General features: G+C 40.9%; 1 protein-coding gene across 5 annotated transcripts in view; it reads right to left on the reverse strand.

The window, feature by feature from the left end:
- The window catches only part of MATN2 (matrilin 2), a 63,066-nt gene that overhangs the window by 25,858 nt on the left and 19,627 nt on the right, over positions 1-17,581 (reverse strand). For 4 of the 5 annotated variants that reach the window (XM_048508392.1, XM_048508395.1, XM_048508393.1 and 1 more), the window contains exons 5-8: positions 15,456-15,578; positions 7,133-7,255; positions 3,429-3,551; positions 1,348-1,470 (exon numbers count right to left, since the gene is read on the reverse strand). In XM_048508392.1, coding sequence (XP_048364349.1) covers positions 1,348-1,470; positions 3,429-3,551; positions 7,133-7,255; positions 15,456-15,578 — 492 coding nt within the window. The remainder of the gene's footprint in view (positions 1-1,347; positions 1,471-3,428; positions 3,552-7,132; positions 7,256-15,455; positions 15,579-17,581) is intronic. The other variant, XM_048508394.1, reaches the window with a different exon arrangement.

The raw sequence follows: 17,581 nt of genomic DNA on the forward strand, positions 1-17,581 counted from the left end.
CAAGGTTTTACGGATTATTACAATATATTTTAGTTCTCAAGTAGATTACTGTGAGCTAGACCCTAACTGTGTTTTCTGTCAGCAGAAAAGGGAGGCAACGTTTTGCTGATTTCTGTCTCCCCCATTGCAAAGATGCACTGCAATATTGTGATCCCTGGAGGTACAACTCTGGGTGGGGAGGGTGTAGTACGTTGTAGTGGGCAAATGGCAACCAGAAAGTTCTATTCCACAAGTGCTGCTCTGTTCACAACTGGATTCACCCCTCTGTTTTATATATATATGTTAAAAATATATAAGGGAAATAACAGAATGGGGAAAAAAAGATGTACACTACCCACTTTTTTGCAAGTTTAAGTGCAGTAGTGTCAGGAGGCCTGTTTATATGGGGATTTTGCTATTGCTGCTTTCTGTATGCTGGGGGGTGGTAGAATGGGTTAATGGCATTTCTAACTGACTTTCAACTGTATGATGTTATACTGTAGCAGGTGCTGCTCAAGGTCAGTGCCTGGCCATCTCTACTGTTATCTCTTTCACAGTTCCTTTTGGGCACGCTTTCCCAGGATGGGGGGTGCAAGCCGTTTTAATTACTGGGTTTTGCGCGGGCAAACCTCAGTTCTGGCATGGCCAGAGAAGATCCTCATTACTAAATAAACTGCTGTTCTTACACATGAGTTTGTTTCAGTTTTTGGGATTCTGACAAGTAGACAGGTACAGAAGCCAAAGTATTTTTGAGAAGTACTTCTACTAAACTGTTTTTGTATAAAGTTGCAAATATGGATCAACAGCTGTATTCAGGAAATCCTGAACAACAGAAAATAAACAGATAGGCCCAGATACAAGCCAAAGAAAATAGGCATATCCATTATCATTGTTTTAGTTAATTGTATAAATGTTTCCTCCTTGCTGGAATATGTTGGGTTATGCTATTTAGCAATTCCTGGATTATGTTGGATTATACTATTCATGCTGGATTAGGTGGATTTTGCTATTTAGCAATTGTTTGCAATTAGATTTTCCTATGTTCAGGTGCACTGAATGTGCATAATTCAATGTGTGTGAAAGCAGCCTAAACTGTTGTACTAGACTCAGAGGAAGGAATTTAAAAAATGAACACCTCATATATGTCCAACAGTAAACTGTTTTTCTTTCCAGAAGTTTGGAGCACACATTTTATTCATTAGGTAAACATATGCAAGTCACTAATGTTATCTCAGCACCAACAACTACTGCTGGATTTACAAAAGATCATATTTACTGCTGGATTTACAAAAGCTCCAGGACACTTGTCTTTTTCAAAGCCCAGTCCTCAGTACAAAGAATCTCCACCAGACGGCCTGACATACTCACTTCTGCATGTCTTATGGTCACGGTTTAGAGTGTAACCAGTTCGACACCTGCACAAATATGAGTCTTCAGTGTTAACGCACTCATGCTCACAGCCATGTTTTCCCAAAGCACAGAAATTTATTCCTATGGGAAAAGGAAAGATATCCTTTTTAAAAACAGAAATTGAAACAACAATTGAAACCAGTACGTACAGCTTTCAACTAACAGTCTTAACTAACCAATGAAATTGTTTCCAAGTTTCTAGGTAAGCATGGATGTGCAACAATTATTATGTGAAAGATTTCTAGATCAAGATAGCTATTCTGTGAATTTCTGTGTACTGCAGATCTGGCATAGATATAATATGGTTTCTACTATTTTAGAGTCCTTTGCTTTTCGTATGATATTCTCCACAGATCTCATTTCTGATCACAAATATGTCAGTAAAAAGCACTCTGCACTAGTAATTACAACATCTGTTACAAGATAAAACATAACATGCTAATTTATGATTTATTTTACTTACTTAATTTAAACCTACCCTTTCTTCCCAATAGAAGAAGAGTTTTGGATTTATATCCCCCCTTTCTCTCCTGGAGGAGACTCAAAAGGGCTTACAATCTCCTCTCCCTTCCCCACTCACAACAAACACCCTGTGAGGTGGGTGGGGCTGAGAGAGCTCCCAGAAGCGGTGACTAGCCCAAGGTCACCCAGCTGGCATGTGTGGGAGTGCACAGGCTTGTCTGAATTCCCCAGATAAGCCTCCGCAGCTTAGGCAGCAGAGCGGGGAATCAAACCCGGTTCCTCCAGATTAGAAAGCACCTGCTCTTAACCACTACACCACTGCTGCTCCTCCAAAATGGCTTACATCATTCTCTCTCTTCCATTTTATCCTCACATCAGTCCTGTGAGGCAGGTGAAAATGAGAGCATTTGGTCCAGAGTCGGCTTCCACAGCACAGTAGAGATCCGAACCTGACTCTCATATTGCATCCACACTTGCAAGGCAATCCTAAACAAATCTAAGCATCCTAATCCCACTGACTTCAGTTGACTTAGAAGGATTTTGCACTACCAGCCACCAAAAGCCAAATTCATAGCAACATTTTAAAAGTTATGCAATGCTTCTGAAAGATGCCCATGCTTGGCAAATCAACAAATGACAGGAGTTCCACAAATGTGGGGCAGAAGCCACGGAACCTTCCCTCTATGTGAATAATACTGTTATCTTGGGATTATGCAGGTGGGAGGTATTTCAGAGATCACAATGGAGTTGTAGGTCTTTTCAGTTCTGACCTGGGTAACCCAGGCTAGCCTGTTCTCAGAAGCTCAGTAGGACCAGCCTTGGTCAGAACTTGGGTGGGAGACCACTGAACAACTTTGCATTGTCCCGTAACCTCAGACTTCAGAAGGGGTCTTGACTAGAGAGTCAGAGGTCGAGGTCAAGACACTGGGTATCCTTTCTTTATTGCCCTGTCACTTTCCCTTTGATGTGTAGATTGCTACTCTCAGGGAAACTTCATTTTTTCCTGCTTCTTCTCACATCTCTGTTCACACATGCACTCTTTTCCATCTTGCAGCCATGAGGGCAGGACACAGCTCCTGCATCTCCTTCCATCCCTGTTAGACTAGATTAAGAAATGATATTAATGCTATCCTCTCCATAAATGGAGTTCCTACAATGAATGAAGTATATTAGTTTGAACAGGTAAAAAAACTCTGAGTAATTTTGTTCCTGACACACAGAGATTGGGTGGACTTTGCTGCCCACACTCCAGCTTTTGCGCATGCTACAGTTCAGAGCCTAGCAAGCTGAAGGGCCCAGATTCTGAACATACCAAAACCACCAAGGAGGTCCAGGGTTGTTACGCAGAACAAGGCAACGACAAACCATCTGTGAACATCTCTTGCCTTGAAAGTCCTACAGGATTGCTATAAATGGCCTGCGACATGGCAGAACTTTTCACCACTACCCGGTCTTTTTGACATATCCAAAATTAGCTTAGACTAGCAAACAGCATAGATCGGTATCATCAAAGAAAGGTTGTGACAGTAATGAAGTAAAAGCAGATAAATGTAACTATACACTTTAGGACAACGTACTTTTGCAAGTTCTTTTGTCAACGTTGAGGGTAAATCCTTGCTGGCACCGACAGAAGTAAGATTCATCTGTACTGACACACTCTTGCTGACAACCGTGATTCTGCAGAGCACAGTGATCTGGTCCTGAATACAGAAAAAATGGGAGGGGGGATATAATTGAAGTGATCAGTCTGAATTCAATGCAAATGTCTTAAATCCTTAATTTAAAAAGTCCTAATATAGTAACTGCGTTTTCCCCTGAGGTAATCATCAGGAGGCCTCTTGCCATAGAAGGAAGGACTAGTTCTGTGTTTTTAAAGTGTATATGTCACATATTCTACATGTTGCTTTCATTTAAAACCACCCCAATTACCAATGCAAAGCTAATACAATTAAACAGAGTAAAACAATTAATGCAAAACCATAGCATCAGTCAACTACATGAAACAAACAGCAATGGATTAAAACTGTATAAAACAAACAGCAATAGATTTTAAAAGCAACTCATCTCCAAACATCCCATAAAAAGCAACTAAAACACTAACAAAATATTGGTTTTACCAGCAAGTTTAATTTTTTTAAAAAGGTAAAATGCAATGTGCTATGTTCAACAAGCATATACTCTTCATCATTTTTGTATTACATAAGCACCTACGAGTGACATTATTTGTGTGCGTATATACATAAGCATAAGAAAGTTGTCTTATATTTTGTATTCTTTAAAGCCAGCATGGGGCAATGTTTAGAGTGTTTCATTGTAACGGGAAGAACAGGGTGTTCAAATCCCCTTTGAGGAAGAAGTTACTTTGGAACAGACATCATCATCTTCATCATATTTATTTACAGTCAACAGACCCATAAACATATTAAAAGAACTAATAATTTAACAAGTTTAAAATACATTCTGGAAAAAATACAAAATTAAAGTTGTTCACATTAAACCTAGTCAATTTATCAGCAATTAATCTCACAATCCAGGCAAAATGTGGAAACCCTCATCTTTGCTGCTACAGACAAAAATTTAGCAACAGCAATAGTAATATTTGGACATCTGTCCTCTAGGAGAGCCTTAACTAAAATTATGGGGGAATAATTTCTCCACCCTGGTATCAGTGGTATTAACCCATCTTGGCGTATCTTCTGGTACAATTTGCAAGAAAGCAAAACATGTCTCAGAGATTCCACCTCATTATCATGACATGGGCAAAATCTTACGGAATTACGGAATACCTCGAAAATGACCTTGTACAACCTCAGAGGGGAACTTGTTAAATCTGACTTTGGTAAATATAACTCTAAACAGCAGAATTGATAGATTTTTCAGATAATTAGCTTGACTAAATGGGTTGTTATAATTCAATCTGTCCCAAAAAAGAAGGGGAGCAGACAGATGATGACTGAATTCAAAGTTCTGCCGGGGTAACATCCTTGAACCTCTGGATCACAGATTTCAGAGCCATTTCTGGCCCCAATAATGTAAGGAAGGATGGAGAGAGGGCATATGAAGTTACTTTTCGTTCAATTACTTCAGCCCATTTTGAGTGACCCTCAGAAGCGAGATGTATTAATAAGCCTTTCCCTTCAGCAAAAAGAAAAACCTTTAACCGTAGTTTCATGGCAGCAATTCATGCCCTGTATATAAGTGGAAATTCTCCAGTTTTGAGAAGTACATAATTGGGAACACATTTAGGAACCTGTAGAAGGGTTCTCAGAAATTTTGCTTGCACTCTGTCAATTTCAGCATTGGCCACCTGAATCCAGATAGGTGCAGCATACACTATTTGAGCCGCAATTTTAGCATTAAAAACCTTGATGTCTGATGGTAACCTCCTTTTGTACAATAGAAATGGAGAATAGCGTTGTTACCAATTATTACTTTTTGCTTTATCACATTTTTGTGAATAGACCAGGACAGAGCATGATAAAAATTTACTCCTAAATATGAAAAAGTCCTAACCTGTTCCAAGATTTGGCCATTAATAGACCATCTCCAAGATGCAAATTTCTTCTCAAAGACCATTATTTTAGATTTCCTATAATTTATTTCAAGGCAATTTAACTGACAATAACCTGCAACTTGGAATAACCATTTTCACAGTCTAACCTGCCTGACAAGGACCCATTATGCATGGAACGCTTACCTCAGGGCTCTTCTCTGTACAGTGGGCTTGAAGTGGGCTCTCCTCGCTTTTCTCATTCACTCCTACCCTTCAGCATTTTTACAGAGAACTCTCCTAGTTCCCTTAACTCACCCCATCAACTTGTCCTTAAAGGCACAGATCTCATTACTGATTTCAAGACTGGTGGGTTAGCCCTTTAAGCTGTACTTATATCAATATTACCATTCCAAAAATAATCTCCTCCCCAAATGAAAGAGGCAAGGCAATTCCCTTGACCACCGGCTGCCAAAGTAGGGGTCCATCCTAGCCTTGATATTCAACCCCCCTCCCCTACACACACATCCTACTGCTGTCAGAGGACAGAGAGGCCTGTTTTTTCCATGCACTCTCATTTATTATTATATTGATATATCGATATATCAATATGAGAATTAGAGGTTGGTATGTTTTGGCTAAGCCTGCGTGAGTGAGTTTCTTTTCTGTGACTTGAAGCAGCTAGCAGAATGAAAGGGGAGGGGTGAGGAGGAACGAATGAATGAATGGCAATGTGAGTGGGTGGGAAGGCTGGCCATGGGCAGAGGGAAGATGTCCAGGGCAAAGTTGAACTTACTGGCAAATCTGCCCCACAGTAGTAGCAAAGCGAATTAAAATTGTGTCAGAAGTCTCGTTTACTACGGAGAGAATGGAAAGTGAAAGTGGGGCTTAAGGAAATAGACTTTACAAGAAATCTTGCCATGATGGACATTTGCCCCCATCATGCAGCAGACATCTTGTGCATAATTAGCCAGGGTTATATCTGAGATGCAGTGGAGAACTGTCTATACACCCCAAGTACCTTGAGGAAAGGGCAACATAAAAATGTGATAAAAGGCTAGATCTCTAGCATGTCCGCCCTGGCAAGAGAGCAAATCTCCAAGATATCAGCCTAAGATAGGTTGCAGTATGGACTGGAGTCAAGACATTTGGTCTGTTTGGGTCAAGCATACATTACTTTCAGGTCAGATTCCCAATTGTGAATGTTTTTCCCTCTTCAGAAATCATCATGCCACAGCTCAGAGAAGACCCACAGTTTCCGATAGCGGGCAAAATGCAATGTTTTCCCTGCCTGTGTAGGGAAACCGAAGCACACTAGTGTGCATTCTGAATCATTCAGCTTTTTCGCTTTTCCCTGCTTGTCCCCACCCATGCAGGAATAGTTCTGCCCACTCCTCTGCTGCATTTTCATGGGAGTGGTGGGGTTTCTGTAATATTTTTAAAGAAAGGTTTTTTTTATTTTACACATGTAGACAACCTATACAGAAAGAGAAAAAGTGAAAGTCCAAATCTGAGCCCCTCCCCCCTACAGTAATAATAATAGAAGAAAAAGAAGAAAAACACACACATACATCCCTATAGTTTAGCCTAGATCCAGCCTTTCAGATCCAACAATGTTCTTTGGACTGATGATGCCAGCTACTAGAACTCAGACAGGGTGCTTAAAAAACATGAGCTGTTTCATTGCACTCTGGCTCATGAGCTTATAAAACATGCATAGGTCACCCATAATGTATGAAGTCTTTTCAGCACAGAAGTGGAAAAAATTCAGCATTGATACGGACAACTTACGCCTACATGTCTTTTTATCTGGATTTAGAATGAATCCTTTTCGACACTGACAGTAGTACGAGTCTTTAGTATTGACACACTCATGTTGACAGCCTTGGTTGTTCAAGGCACAGTAATCCACAACTGAAATACAAACAAAGGTAAGTTTTAAACACACACCAGGATCCAGTCGAAATTTACAGTGGCTAAGTACCTGTGTTATGTCATTAAATTGCAGCCATGATTGTATTACTCTGTGATCACTATTAATCTGTACTGTTTATTATGTCAATAAAAGGTTTTTAAAAATTTGATTTGAATATAGCATCTGCACACTTTGCCAATCACTATTTGTCTTCTATGGCAGGAAGTGACGGGGGAGTAATGGCGGCACGCAAGCCACAAAAGGATGTGAACCATCTCTTGCGACGCTCCCGAAGTTCCTGATTGTCCCTCTCTCAAAGTGCTGTAAACTTCAAGCATCAAGACCAATGGCCTTTTCCTGGTGCGGCCTCAAATCACTAATTCCTTTTGTGAAAAACTAGGAAGGCTGGAGACATCCCAGTCTGTTGATCAATGACAAGGAACAGTGACAATGGGGGACAATACGCAGGCAAATCGGGCGTTTGGAGGGATCAACTAGTGTTATTTTTACATCAAGATATCAATATATTGATATGAGAAATTAAAAATTCAATAAAGATCTAAAGATATGCAGTAGAGGGGAGGTAACGGGCAATAAAAGCAATTCAACTGGACAAAAAGTGGGAAGGAGTTGGCAACAGGGAGAGGGGCGAGGGGGAAGGCATGCAAAGCAGTGCAAGGGAGTAGGAGGGGTGATGCTAGGCAGGATGGCTGTGGGCAGAGGGAAGAGGTCCAGAGCAAAGCTGTGCTCATTGGCAAATCTGTCCTGCTCTGGTGGTGAAGAAAATTAAAGTTGTGCTACGAGTGGTCTCACTTGCCATGGAGAGAATGGAAAGTGAAAGCATGGCATGAGGAAATACATCCATACAAGAAATCTTGCTGCAATGGACATTCGCTTCCATTGCACAGTGCACCATAGGTCAAACTATGCTTTTTGATTTAGCCACTGGAACAGATGTCCATTGCAGTGCCACACTCAGGGAACAATGGACTCTGCTGAAACTGTTTGGTTGAAAATGACTTCTCCAGACATCTTGTTAGAGTCCCTAACATGGACTTAACTCTTAGAACACATTTAGATGGTGTTTCCTGTCACTCTGATTCAGCAGAGTTTGGTGCTACATAATTAGGAACTGTATTTCCAGAAATTAGAAATACAGGATCTTCCCCAGTGTTTTCCTGGAGAAAGGGAAAGACTCCACATCCCTCAGAGGTCAAGGTAGGAAAGCAATTATGTGAACCACGTATCCACACAAATGTGAACACATATCCTGTGTATATCCCTGCCAGCTGTGTAAACTGGTGAGGGTCAACTGCAGACTGAAGGACATCTGGACAGTAGGAATTGGAAACATCAAAGTAGCGCTTACGGTTCTGAGAATAACAGCTTCTTGCATGAGCCCTTAGGTCAGACTAAGTTCGTGGCTTTAGGAATAGTGTCATGCTCCTTCTGACAGGCCATAAACCTGAAATCAGTCACTATAGAGATCCAAGTACTTAACCCGCCAATGAGCTGTGACACCTACGTGACCAACCCCATTCCTTGAAGATCACAGTACAACCAAAATCCACTAGATTTTGGTAACAGACGCTAAGACTGAAAGTTCCTTTCTCTTTGACCATCATTAACAATTTATAGTTCAGCAGAAGCATAGGACTAAAGAGACAGGAGTATCAAGCAGCATTCAGAAACGGGAATTAGTAAGGAGCAGTGTGTTACCTCTCATATAATATTGACTATTTGGAGGATCCAACAAATTACGTCTAACATGAGGCTGCTGGGGAAAATGGCATTTGTGTGTTGAGTTCTCTCTCTGTAACTTAATCACTTGTGAAGAAACAAACACTGGGATGTTGTCACAGCACCTTTAATTACCTCCAGAAAAGATGCAGCTTTTCTGCTTTTTGCAGTATTTCACCATCAATTTCCCTTACCAGTTCTAGCCATCAAGAGACTGTAATTCTGCCCCAGAACAATTTGAAATGGAGAAAGAGCCAACAGACTAGCAAAGATTTCAGCAGCTCTTAGTGTCTCACAATGTAACCCTAAGAACCCTTTCCTGGGAGTGAATGAGTCCCACAAACAGACCTGAGTAGTGTATTGTCGAAGGCTTTCATGGCCGGATTCAACTGGGTCTGGTGGGTTTTCCAGGCTGTGTAGCCATTAGGGTTAGGGTTAGATCCACCAGACCACGGCCACACAGCCCGGAAAACCCACCAGAACCAGACCTGAGTAGGATTCTGAGTATACCTGCTTGGGACATCACCGTCAGATAATTTAGAGGTTTGTGTAGCCGCCTCCAGCTGAGCCTGGGCAGCCCAACAGAGGTGAACCACTTGGTGCAAAGGAATGGAGGGAAAGATGCATTTGGTTCTGTATGCCATGTTTAAGATACATGGTATGAAAAGACTAATAGCATGGCTTAAGAATTCACAGTGACGTGTTTACTCATTTTCTTTTGGTAGCAGCCAGAGTGTGTTATCATTTATACCAGTGATTTATAGTCTTTACATATATAAACATATAAATATTTATAAGGCATGATAACAAAACAACTTTGTAAAGGCTGATACAAAGTGGCATAAACTATTGAATACAAATATGCATATTCTATATTGTCCAAGGTCATTTTCCTAAAACTTTTTCCAGATGCTTGCTAAACACAATTCCTGTTGATCAAACCATCTTAAGTACATTCAGAACTTCTTGGATTCTTCCATGCCTTTTGATTAGCGAGACTGAGCTTAATTTATCTCAAGCTGGCTTCAAACTGAATAATTCTCAATAAAATCTCAAAGAGTTTCACAGAGGAGCATTTGAACCAGACTCCTCTTCTTCTTAATTACTATTTTCAGGACAAGAGTCATAAACAGCAAACCACCACACGTTAAAAGGGAAGCCTAATGTATACTACCTGAGTTACAACATGGTTTTACTACAGACACCAAAAATTCAGACATAGGCAAAGTTACTTGTTTGTCCATCTCTAAGTAACCAAGAAGATTTAGCTTCTGAAAAGATAAGTCCTATTTAAAAACAGGAACCAATCAAAAGACCACATTTCTTTTTTCCATGAACAGAGTTTTGTTTCAGATAAATACCATAGAAGGAGTTTTTTCTGTAATTTCCAGCAAAGCTATTATAAGCTGACTGTTAGAGGCAATTACATTTGTTTTTGTACTGCTAAATTATATTACTGATAAAATTTAAAAAAATAACTAGTTGTTTGGATTCTTCCCCACCATCCCACAACCACAACTTTGCCATGATCTATGCAACCTTGGGGAAAATGTCAGTGAAACAGATGGTAGTATTCTTTTATGTTATGGGAGTTTCTGCTTACACTTGAAAGCAGCTGGTTAGAATCCAGACAATTTAAACTTTCCATCATGTAACTTGTATAATTACTTTCTTGGCAAATGTCTTCCTGTTCCAGAACTGAAGAGTGTTGCATGAAACGTTCATTGAAAACGTTCATTAAAGCAATAATCAGTTTTCTCTGTAAAAACTGAGACACAAATTTTCAGTTGCCCTTCACAGCTAATAATGTTAACACCAATCTAACCATAGCACATTTTAAGAGGCAATCATTTATAGTAATAAAGCACCAATAAATGGGAAACATACATCACAGAGGGTTGGATTCCATTAATTTGATGTTTTCCTCCAGCACAACTTCCAAGGGAAGTGGTACGACCCACTGGAGTAAAGCTCCCGGCATCAAAGAAGGCTCTGCTGCTTTACAGGATCCAACCCACCATTATGATTGATGGTTTTGTTCCTCAGTCTAGCAGTTATGTTCTATTAAAAAAAATGTTCTAGCACAGGGTTCCCCAACATGGTGCCCGTTATCTTTTTCAGCACTTGCCAAGTGTTTTTAGAAAGTACATGGGGCCAGGTCGGGCTGTTGCCCAGTGAGGGCTTCCAATTGGCTATGCAGATTTTAAAAAATATTGTTCTTGCAGCAGCTGCTATCACAGCACAAGAATCTACACTGTGTTATTGAAGTTAAGCTGTGGCAATCATTTTGTGCCTGGCTCCGCCTCCCGTGGTGGCCATTTTGTGGCAGCCATTCTGTTGTGGCATCTACCGTGCTGCGTCAAAATTCCAAATGTGCCTGCAGGCTCAAAGAGGTCGGGGACCACCGCCCTAAACAATACGAAACTAGGCGATAGCAACCTCATTGAGTCTCTCTCTCTCTCTTTTTCTCAATTAAAGTTTAACTGAACAGTTTATTAAAACAATCATCAGCTTTCCCACTAAAGAAATCATCAGCACAGATGGCTCTTTGAGGCCAGAAACACCAGTCTGCTCGAATAACAGTACATTTTAAAAGATGATTCTTTGACGACTTACAATACCAATGCCCAGGAAAAGGAAAGTTGGACTTACCGTGAGGTTCCCTTCTATTTCGTGCCAGGTTGAGATTAATGCAGGGGAGAGAGGGAGGCATGGTATAGCTTGATCTCATATCTTTGCTGCTAAGTAACATTGGAATTTGGAAGAGGAGGTCAATGGCAAGTGCTTCTCACTTGCCTTGAAAACCCCTTGCGAGGTCACCATAATTCAGCTGCAACTTGATGGTACTTTACACACTTAGACTTAGTTCTGCCTGTGCAGCTGGGCACAATGGGCAACAAGCGCTCTCCAAGGATTTTGGTCAGCTGTGACGAGTTCAATTTTGTCCCATGAGATGCGAGTCTTGTTTAGGTTTTCTTTGAAGGTGTTGCGCCATGCCTTCTGTGGTCTACCTCGCTTTCGCTTTCCTCCAGATGGGATCCAACGCATCACGGTTTTTGGGTGAAGGTGACCTGGTTGGTGTAGGATGTGCCCAGCAAGAAACGATTTCTGTCACAATGTCCTGGAGCCTCTGCGTACTACTTCTGTGCAGAATATCCTTGTTTGTAATGGGATCACAGTAAGTGACTCCAAGAATCTTGCGAAGGCACTGCTGCTGGAATACGTTCAGATTTTGGGCTATTCTTGCGGTGACCTTCTATGTTTCACTGGTGTGAATTGCAGTTGGTATGATGATGGTGTTAAGAGTCACATTTTCATCCCAGTATTGGTGGTAGATGTTGACCAGACTTGGCACCTCTAGCAGTGACCATGTAACACCTGTCCTGTACCATCTTCATTGGCTGCCTATCAAGTACTGGGTTATCTTCAAGGTATTGGTTTTGACCTTTAAGGCTATCTTCAAGGTATTGGTTTTGACCTTTAAGGCTATGAGCAGTCTTGGACCCACATACCTTAGGGACCACCTTTCCCCATATTGTCCAAGTAGGTCCCTCTGTTCTTCAGACGAGAGCCTTCTGGTAATCCCTAGCCCAAAAACTATCCAGCTGGCCTCGACAAGGGCCAGGGCATCTTCTGTTCTGGCCCCTACCTGGTGGAATATGCTCCCGAATGAGATCAGGGATCTCAGGGATAATGTGAATTATTTCCACAGGGTCTGTAAGATGGAGCTATTCCACCGGGCTTTCACTGGAGGCCAGCCAGGCTGACACCTATTTTTCTGGCTTCCCGGGGGATAAATTGGGGTTTTTAAGCCGCCATCTTGGTTGTTTTAAGTTGTTTTATACTGTATAAATTGTTTTTAGCGTCAGACGATATTTATTGTTGTTTTAAATGTAGTAGTGTTTTTATGATGTTGTATAGCCGCACTGAGCTCCTTGGGGATGGACAGGGTAAAAATCAATCAATAAAAATAAATTTTAAAAATGCTTTTCATAGTTCTAATATTTTGTCAAATTGTTCCCAAGTGTCTGTGCTTTCTCTAGGATTTCTGTTATTAAGATTGTGCTACAACTTTGCTTTGTGGGTGTGAACTGACTGCTTAAGGAAATCCAAGCCAGAGCACGGCACCTGCTCAGTCATGCCAACCAGACTGCATTATGGGTCAACAACGAACACCCAGTTTGCTTTAGCTCAACAGCACGGTAGATAACTTGGCTTAAAAAGAAGATATAACCATACTTGAGTAGTTTCAAAAGGGAGCTTTGATTCTTGAAAGGTTATACCCTGAAAATCTGGTTGGTCTCGACAATGCTACTGGATTCAAATCTAGCATCTAGGATTTCAGACCACTACACAGGGCAGTAGCACCAAAAGTGTAACGACTGAAAGGGGTTTATGGAAACAGTACATCAAAGTAGATGTCAATTGTGGTGATCTCAGTAGGATACAGGAAGGGAGGTTAGTCAAACAATGGAAAAATATGTGAACAAAATAGAACCACTGTATGAAATTGTTTTGAAAATGCATATGTATGCACTGCTATAGAAAGACTTATTGTGCATCCTGCTATGAAAAAGTATATATAAAGCATTAATTAGAATCGAGAGTTATCCATTCTTCATGCAAAGCAGTAACATTAAACAGCTGTTGTTAGAACAGCGGTAATTCTGGGGGTTTCAAACTGTCAAAGTAAAGATAAGTAGTAAGAGAAGGAACAGATGTGGGAAACCTTTTTGCTTACAACTGAAGAAGTACTGGGGCATGACTGGAACACGTGATGAAATCAGTGTGTTTTACATACTCTTTAGCAAGGTTCTTTTAAACTGGAGAAGAAAGACAAACATATAGGCTCTAGTAGCACTCCCTGATGAAATATGAAGTCTTTCTCCTGGAACAGCACTTAAGAGGAAGCCTACAAAAACTGGAAACAGCTGAATAATCATAACATTAGGAACAATCTCCCTCTGGTTATAAAATAAGCTGCCCTAACTAGGTGTGCAAAGAGCCTGACTGAGCATGAAACTTTAGTCTGCTGATGCTGCTGAGAGTTTTGCCCCACCAATAGAGGTTCCTGCTGTGGAAATTCTTCCTGCTACATCACATGAGCGGGTTAGATTTCTTCCTGACACATCATCCCTTCCCTATATCAATTACAAGAGTAACTATGTCCAGGATTCCTCTGTTCCTATATATTTAAAGTGTCTTTGTGGCACCTTGAAGACCTATTACTGTGCAAGATTTGAGTTCAATAGCATCTTAGAGCAACAAGATTTCCAGGGTATAAGCTTTTGAGAGTCAAAGCGCTCTTCATCAGATACAGGTAGGAATGGAGATCCCTGAGTCCTTACAGTTCAACATTTATTGTGGTATATATTGTGGTATTTGTGTGGTTTTGTGGATCTAGTCTACTTAAGCTTACTCTCCAGGAAATCTGTTAGTTTTTAAGGCTCCACAAGACTCCTTTTGTTTTTGGCAGGACAGACTAACAGTGCAGTCCTAAACAGAGGTACATCCTTCAAACCCCATTGACTATAAGAAGAAAAGAAGAGTTTGGGTTTATACCCCCCTTTCTCTCCTGTAAGGAGACTCAATGGGGCTTACAAACTCCTTACCCTTCCTCTCCCCACAACAGACACCTTGTGAGATAGGTGGAGCTGAGAGAGTTCTGAAGAACTGTGACAAACTTAAGGTCACCTAGTAGGCTTCATCAGAGGCATAGCTCCAAGGGGGCGGGGCAGGGGGCGCGACGCACCAGGCGCACATCCCTGTGGGGGCATGGCAGGGGCATGGTGGGGGTGTTCCAGGGCAGAGGACACACCAGTGCACTGGGCACTTTCCCCCCTTTCTACGCCTCTGGACTTCATGTGTAGGAGTGCAGAAACAAATTCAGTTCATCAGATAAGAGTCTGCTGCTCAGGTGAACTGTGAGGAATCAAACTTGGTTTTCCAGATTAGAGTCCACCTGCTCTTAACCACCACACCACATTGGCTCTATAAGAGCTTCCTTTCTGGAATGTTTCATCCAATGCAGCCTGCTATTCACACAAGTAATTTCATACACTGATAACATATGGATCTGAAGCAAGCAACTTCCATGGTTTATGATGTTCCAAAATGTGCATGGAGACTACAGAAGGCGCTTCAGCTGAAATCCACACATTCTAACGTATGTCTTATATAGCCATGGGAATGAAAAGCTTCCCTCAGTAATGGATGTAACCCTATTTATTTTTATTTATAGTAATAATAATATATATATATATAAATATATAAATATATAAATACACACACACACACACACACACACACACACGCTCTGTCTCCACAGCACATTGTTATTAACAACATGGTTTGACTGGGTAAAGAAGTACATAAATGAATCAGAAAGAAATCCCCAGAACAGTGATTGTAATGAGAACAGTTTCTTTTTAATAAGAGCAACAGAAAGCAGATACGTACTGAAACATTTCTTCCCATTTTCCTCAAGTTCGTAGCCGTCATAACATTGGCAGACGTAGGATCCGGGGGTGTTTACACATATCTGTTCACAGTCATGTTTCTCGACTTCACATAGATCTTGTGCTGCAAAAGTTAAAATCAATACAATATTATTGCAAATTCAGGAAGGACTTCTTTTGTATTCTGGTTTGAGTTGCAGATTGCAAATACAGTTCAGAGAAGAATAATCAAACTACAGGATAATAAATGTATTAATTACCAGAATACTATCCATTAAAAAAAACAGGAAAAGGAAAATATTGATTTTGTTTCATGACTTTTTGAACCATTCTAGATAAGGTAAAAGAGGCAGCCATGTATTCCTTAAATTCAAAGATTACATATCAACAACACTTTAATTATCGATTTCTAACCATATTTGCTTCTTTGGATTGTTTTTGCAATCACAGGCATTTTTACTCAGGAGATCTAAACAAATCTGAAGTTGAACGTGAGACTGATGTAAAAATAAACAACTTTAAGTCCCATATAAACACATTTATTATTAACCCCCCCACACACACCACACAAGCAAAATTATGAATGGGATGTACACAGATAATCCTGATGTCTCAGATGCCTACACATAACTATGAAAATGTTAACTCTGAATTTGATATAAAAAGCAAGAACTACATGTTCAGCATGCAGCATGAAAGATACATGCATGCTTTCCGGAGCATAATATGCATACTTTCTTTACCAAAGGAACTTTTCCTGCATCAATAAAATCAGAAAATTAAAAATAAAGGAGTCAATTCCTTAGCCTGTGGGCATAGGACTCAATACTACCAAAAATTCACAAGCCTTCAGTATTGAAGTGGCTACATCCATTGGGTATAGTCCACTAATGATAGTGCTGCCACTGATCTCAATGTTCCAGATTGCAGACAATAATGTTATTAACTGTCCAATTTAAATTAGGGGTTGGGAACAGCGCCATTAGAAGTAGCGCCACACAAAATGGCACAGGTGCCGGTGCAGAGGAACTTGGCTGTGGGGCGTTGTGCAGCACCACGGCACCCAAATCTGGAAGTTTTCCTCCAAACTGTCATTTTTGCACCATCGGGGGCTGCACCAGAATGGAGGAGTGGCATTCCTGGGGGCTGAGCTGACTTTAGTTGGCTACCAGTGGCGTTTCAGCACCTTTTTTGCAGCGCAGATGTATGCCACCAAAAAGTGACATACGTCAATTCTGAGAATTGGCTTTCCTGGGAGGGAAAAGGATTTTTCTTCCCCCTACCTCTCAGCCTTTGGATTGGGCTTCCTGAGATTACTGAAGTTATCTGTGCACTGCAAACTTTATGTGGAAATTGGCTCTGAAATAACTAACTTGAAACTGATCCTAGGCCTTAGACAAATACATCTGGAATATGTTGACAATGTACTGTCAGAGAATATAAATATGCCCGATTTATTTCTGCAGAGACTAGAGAACAACTGAGGAAAGTATCTTTGGTTCATACGCTTTTTAAAAATTCAAGAGCATCAGCACAATTTAAAGAATCTAACTCCTGCTCAACTGCATCTGTTGCTTGACTGTATTCTGTGATGTATTGTCGAAGGCTTTATTCTGTGAGTTTGATCCAGACAGCTTTTACCCTCAATCTTATCTAATTTGCCTCCTTATTCCAGCCCCACCCCATCCGCAGGCACACATTTCTTTTGTCCATGAAGGCTCCATGACTTCCATCATAGCCTGGGGGGGATATCAAAGGGGACCTTCTCTTGTTCACCAGTGGAAAAGCTGGCTGGATCCAACCCCATGTACACAAAACAGGTTGGATCCAAAGTACCACAAGCGTACAGTCACTGAACAGAACTTTTCTGATTCCCCATTCCTGCTGCTCCCCAATCCTTGAAATACTGTGTTGAAGCATTCAGGGACACCCCTGGGGCACAATATGGAGACTATGCAGTGGGAGGGAGGATTGGTGACAACCAGTCTCCCTCTTCCATTGATGGAAGTATTGCTCTGCTGGTAGAAAGTGAGGCTTGGATCCAACCCAATGTTTCTATATTTCCCAGGTCTATGGAACAAAAACCACCAGTACAGCCACCACCAGCAGTTTGCATTTCCTTAGCTG

This window comes from Sphaerodactylus townsendi, linkage group LG09 (genome assembly GCF_021028975.2).
Source record: "Sphaerodactylus townsendi isolate TG3544 linkage group LG09, MPM_Stown_v2.3, whole genome shotgun sequence".
NCBI classification, from domain to species: Eukaryota; Metazoa; Chordata; class Lepidosauria; order Squamata; family Sphaerodactylidae; genus Sphaerodactylus; species Sphaerodactylus townsendi.